We start from the raw sequence: 6,000 nt of genomic DNA, 5'->3' as shown, positions 1-6,000 counted from the left end.
AATTTTCCACACATTGTACACTGATACTTTCATAAACATATACACTAATTGTTAGAATAATATATTGAAGCAGAAACAAAGACATACAAAATAGTTTTGATTTTTAAAGATTGAATCTAACTTGATAAAATGACTTTTTACAGTTACTGTAAATGTGTGTAAACATTTCTAAGTCACAGACTGGCAGCAAGAAATTCACGGAAATGTACAAATCCAAATATCACACTTTGAATAGCATTGATTTGTGACTTTCATTTTTATAATACATGTGTGAAATAATCTTTTAGGTGTGATGTTCTGAGGTGTTGCTTCAACATTTCCTAGACTGAGAAGCCAACAGTCTCCATAAAGAGTGTAGCATTTTGTTCTCAGTTTTTGAAAACTACATGTTTCTTGACTCTCCATGTGTATGTATGTGATTGAACCTGGAATGTGTCTTGTGTACTACAACACACCACCCTTCATCCGTGATGCACGTTATATATTTCACACAACCCAGAAAATATGGAAAAAACATTGCAATTTCAGAATTTTCAACTGTCCCTCTCTACAAAACTACAAGTTGGTAAGGCCAACAGCACCAAGATTAGTATCCTGACTCTTGACCAGAACTTTAGGGTAGGAATGCTATGATTTGAGTTCATCAGTATATAGCATTTCTTCTGTAAGCAATTTTCCAAGTTAATGTGTGCATAATAATTTTCTTCAGCATGTTCCATGTTAAGACCTTTTTGTAGAATCAACCTCATTCCAACCTGTTTCACAGTCTCAACTTTTTCTAACAGGGGAAACCACCATTTTAAAAGCCAGGCTGACACGATCTGTCGCTCTCCACCTGCCTACCCTTCATGGGAGAACAGTGACCCCAGAATGTGGAACTGAACCATAATTTCTTCAAAACAGACATACATTTTGAGCTTTTCTTGTCCTAGTATTCATTATTACTGGCTTTGGACATACAATATCTGCTTCCTTTTGAGAGAGGAGAGGGCAGAAGAGTAAGTGCTAAAAAGTACAAAATTGTGTTTAGCAGTAGGCAAGTTACCAGAGTGGTGGGATTAGATACTTAGATCAAAACAGCTAAGAACTGAAGTTAACTTATTTCAATAGAGTTTATTGCATCTTTTCTTATACTGCAATAAGACAAGTATTCAATTTTTAATTATATTTTTTCATATGCCCGCTGTATATATTCAATAAGCTATCAATCGATCCTAAAATACTACTTAATCCTTTAGAAATATCAATATTGAAATATGTATTAATTCACACGTTTTATGTATATTAAATAGGCTTGGGTTAATATATCTGCATTTTTAAAGTTCTTGAATACAACATTCTTGCTTATTCAAAATTTGAAGATAATTCAGTGTTTGATGAAGGCAAGATGCCAAACTCACTGAAGGTGTTTCCTTGCATAGGATCACATGTTCCCTGAAAATACTACACATCCCATGGATATAGTGAATCTATTGTTGCATATATTTGATCTCCCATGCTGAATCATCCTACGCACAATGCATTTGATTCAGCGAGGATGGCAATATATAGCATGCACAACATTGGGTACTAAAGACAGACCCTGGGTATGGAAGCTTCAGTGTTCAAAGTCAGAATTTTCTAGTTTTCTCTGCCTGATCTTTACCCCTAATCACTTTGTTTAAACACATGTTAAGAGAATGTCACCAATGATAGGTGAATTCTAATTGTTAACTACTTCCAGGAATAAAGTGTATAGTCTTCCCATTTTGTAAAAGAAGGATTTTGCTACGATGAGCATAGCAGCACTATTCTTCATATGACAAGAACCCCTACAAAGGCCTCCATGGCAGAAGAGTGGGACAAATTGGGGGGAGGGGGAGTACATGTAAGTTTGCCAGAGGAAGTACAAGTACTTGAATATGCTCATGCCACAATATGTCTGCCAGGAGAAATGGAGAGCCACAGAGGGAAATAGGCAGTACTGAGATGGTCCACAACTAGCTTTTTCTAGCTCACAGATTCTGACACAAGGGACGGAAATTCATAATGATCCTGCATAGCAATGAAGCATTGGGTTTATCCTATGTCATGCCTAGAGCTAGGCCTTTAGTTGAGCGTGGTAAATGAGATAACAGTGGATTTTCTTCTAAGAGAGGGGCAGCATATATCCTAAACTCTGGAGAGAAGCTGCAGTTATGTCACCAGTGATACTTCTGCCTGACAGAGGGGTATTTAGAAAAGACAAAAGGGTCAGTTCATCCACAAAACAAACTCCAAGACTTCCTTTTATGTGTCAGTCATTCTGTTCTATTTTTCACTGAGGAGAAATTAATGGATAGTGGTAGAGTTGAGGACAATATGTCTTGGGAAGAGGATGCTGAGGACTGTTAGAGTCACAGGGGTTCCTCACATGACAGTTCTGGTGTAGGGAAGTTGCTTCTCAATTCTAGTTTCTTCAAGTCAGCAGTTATCTTTAGAGCAAGCCACTGTGCAATAAAGACATTTGGTGAAAAGTGAGATCCTGAGTCTTGTTGACTTTGCCAACCACTCCCCTATTTGTGGTTGAATTGGCTATAGTAGTAGTTTGAAATTTTAGAGATTAAAAATATGTCTTCAGTATCAGAGTTTTATGGAAAAATTATTGACATTTTCTCACAGGAAACTGGGGAAAACTACCTTATTGACATCTGTTAGGATTTCAAGATCTTTGAATGGCTATGGATGATCCTAGCATGAGGTAAGTTTGACAAGTAGCCATGGGGTTTAGAGCCAAAAGGAAATATCCTTGGATGAAAACAATTTGTTATACAGATCAAACAGTACAAATGAAGACCTTGCTCTCTATTTAAAAATATTTTCAGTGTAGTAACAAATATGCTGTCATAAGTTGCAGCCACAGAAAATAAACTTGTGTAAGACTGCAGTGAGCAATGCTGAAAGCATTCTGAGAGGTGCAAGCATACATGCATGACCTTTGCTGATGTCTCAGATTAGAGACGGTTTAAAAAAATAACTGTTAAAGATTTTGCACTTTGGAATGTCTCCTTACTCCCATTATATACCAGTATAAAGATCCTTGCCTCTGCAAGGCTTTATCTTCTAAGCACTTTCCTAAAAGCCTCCTTCACATCCTTATTCCTCAGGCTATAAATGAAGGGGTTCATCATGGATGTTATGACTGAGTAGAACACTGAGATCACCTTATTCCCCTTATCCATTTTCTTTGTATTTGGCTGCATGTAGGTAAATATTGTTGACCCATAGAAGAAGATAACAACAATGAAATGTGAGCCACAGGTAGAGAAGACCTTGAGCCTCCCATCCCCTGACTGTATCTGAATCACAGCACAGATGATATTCCAGTAGGAGAAAAGGATCAGAGAGACAGGACCCAAGAGGATGACCACGCCCATTGCAAAAATGGCCATTTCAGCTTTGTAGGTTTCTTTTGAAGCCAGCTTCAAGAGTGCAGGAGGCTCACAAAAATAGTGGTTAATTACATTCGATCCCTGATACGGGAGGCATAAAGTGAAGGTGGTGTCTACTAAAGACACAAATACACCACTAGCCCAGGACCCTATGGCTAGCAAAACACAAACTCTCTGGGTCATGATGGTGGAGTAGTGCAGAGGCTTGCAGACAGCCACGTAGTGGTCATAGGACATCACTGCTAGCAGTGAACTCTCTGTACACCCCATTATTAGGAAGAAAAACATCTGAATTGAACACCCAGCAAATGAAATAGTCTTTCTCATGACCAGAAAATGTAATAGCATCTTGGGAACAATAGTTGTAGAGAAACAGAGATCAGAAAATGACAGATTTTTAAGGAAGAAGTACATTGGTGTATGAAGTCGAGAATCAATGTGAATTAGGAGAATGATGAGCAGATTTCCAGACACAGTCAGCAGGTAGATGATGAGAAATATCACAAAGAGCAGGATCTGGGTTTGGTCATCTGAAGAAAGGCCCAGCAAGATGAATTCAGTCAGATTAGTTTGGTTTTCTTTGCCCATGGATATTTATCCCTGTCTATATATTAGCATGCGTACAGAAGTCAAATGTTGATCATGATGGAGCAAATCTAGAAGTAAAGGGTTCATTGGAGGAACAAGTATGTTTGATTTTTAAAATTCTTGTAAACATTTAAGATACTGTTTTTCTAAGTTTTTCACCCATATATGCTTCTGTAGCCATTTGGTCAGTAGGTGCAGTGAGACCCAGATTATGTCTTTTTGGTGATGCTGCTTCAATGTGCTGTCATTCATAGAGGCATTGTTCAGCAATTGTGTGGCTAAAACCAGAAAATAGCTCCATAGAAATTTACATGTTATTCTTCTAAAGCAAAGAAAAATGATACAAATGTGTTATATGGATTTGTAAAACTGTAAGAATTTCTTCCTTAAGTAGAAAGCCCTGTTTGTGTTTTATTTTCTAGCATACAGATCGTGAAGCAGATCTAACTTTAATTTCATCAAACAGCAGATGCCAATAATAAACTGTATTTTATTTCAGTGGAATCTCTATCGTCTGTCTTTCCAAGTAAAAAGGGAAATGGAGGCTAAGTTAAGTTGCATTATAACCTACAGTCCTTGTCCTTTCCTAAATTCTTTACTGGATCAGAGAAATGCTCCTTGATTGTGATAATATGCTCAAAGATAAGGTATAAAGGGACCTAATTATTGTGGATCCAAAACAATAAAATGGCACCTGGACATAGGCAGCACCACAAACTATGGAAGCCCTTCATGGAGACAAAACTCAGCCACAACAACTGTCTGCATAAGCTGCAATGTTTTATCTTGTGCAGCAATGTTTGACCTCATGGTTTATACTGCAGTCTGATTCAGAATATCCAGTGAGTTAGATGGGTGCACTGGTAGGAAATTAGGCACTGGTCTGATGCTCTGAAGTCAGCAGGAAACACTACTAAAATTCTATACTGTATTCTGCTGCACATATGGAACAAATCCAAAATGTGACTCTAATGGGTAGTAAGTAGATCAGGAAGAGTTAGGGAAGGTGGTATGTAGCTGGAACTCACAGCTGAAATGAGGTGTGGCTGGGAAGGATTGAAGTAGTAGTCTTAGAAGTGTCCTTTAGAATGAAGGCAATATCATAGCATTAATCAGCTCCTGAAAGGACCATCTTGAGGTATGTATAAGTCATGTAAGGGTTTGTTTTTGCACAAGAACCTATATCTAACTGGCAGTATAGGGGAAATGAGAACAGAATTGCGGCCAGACCACTGGCTCATGAATTACCAAGTGCAGCTTGATTTCAAGGCCACTAGATGACAGTTTTCTATATAAAATGTTTTAATTTATACCAGATCTGAATTCAGTCTATCTCGACTTATAGGAATTTTCATTGACTTTGAGGGACTAGGAAGGCAGAATCAGGGACCACTTTGAGGGACTGGCGAAATCAAATAAGAAAGATTTTCTCTTTCACTTCAGTTTGATATTACACAGAGGAACAATGAAAAAGTCAATGACATCAATAACCAAAATAAACTCTTGCTTAATTCAGTGCTTTTCAACTATGATTTATAACATATTAATGGAAAATGAACTAAAATTAGTGGGTTACCACTAGCATTTATTAAAACTGAAGAAGAAAAGAAAATATCTCTTGCAAAAATATAAGCATAATTAAAAAAAAGATTTGTCTCATTATGTGTCTATGTGTTTGTGTGTATTTAAAGAGTAAATTACGTTCCTTATTAAAGTCATTATCAAAAGTTTTACATATAATATGGCTATAAGTCAAAAGTTCTTAACACTATCAATAAAATCTCATTACTGACTTCACCCCTTCTAATAAATTTTGGTAAGTCCATTTTTACTGCTTTATTGTTGCAAATGTTTATGCAATAAGTGAAATGTGCATATTCTTTTTTTTTAATTAAATTTTTTTATTGGTACATTGTAGGTATACAACACAATTACATTTCTCATTGGGAATTGTACCTTTACATAATGCATCTTGGTTCTTATTTTTTCCCCATTCCTAGCC

The 6,000-nt window shown here is 36.8% G+C and overlaps 1 protein-coding gene across 1 annotated transcript; it reads right to left on the bottom strand.

Annotated features, from left to right (window-relative positions):
* Positions 1–3,074: 3,074 nt before the first annotated feature.
* Positions 3,075–3,998, bottom strand: LOC101709936 (olfactory receptor 2D3-like). Its single transcript, XM_004863418.2, has one exon. The coding sequence runs from the start codon at positions 3,996–3,998 to the stop codon at positions 3,075–3,077; it is 924 nt and encodes a 307-aa protein (XP_004863475.2).
* Between the last annotated feature and the right edge of the window lie 2,002 nt (positions 3,999–6,000).

Source organism: Heterocephalus glaber, unplaced genomic scaffold (assembly GCF_053883595.1).
Source record: "Heterocephalus glaber isolate CG9 unplaced genomic scaffold, H.glaber_assembly_v1.0 deba00001428, whole genome shotgun sequence".
Taxonomy (NCBI): domain Eukaryota; kingdom Metazoa; phylum Chordata; class Mammalia; order Rodentia; family Bathyergidae; genus Heterocephalus; species Heterocephalus glaber.
Note: the sequence above shows the minus strand (reverse complement) of the source record. Positions and strands in the feature narration are given on the sequence as shown.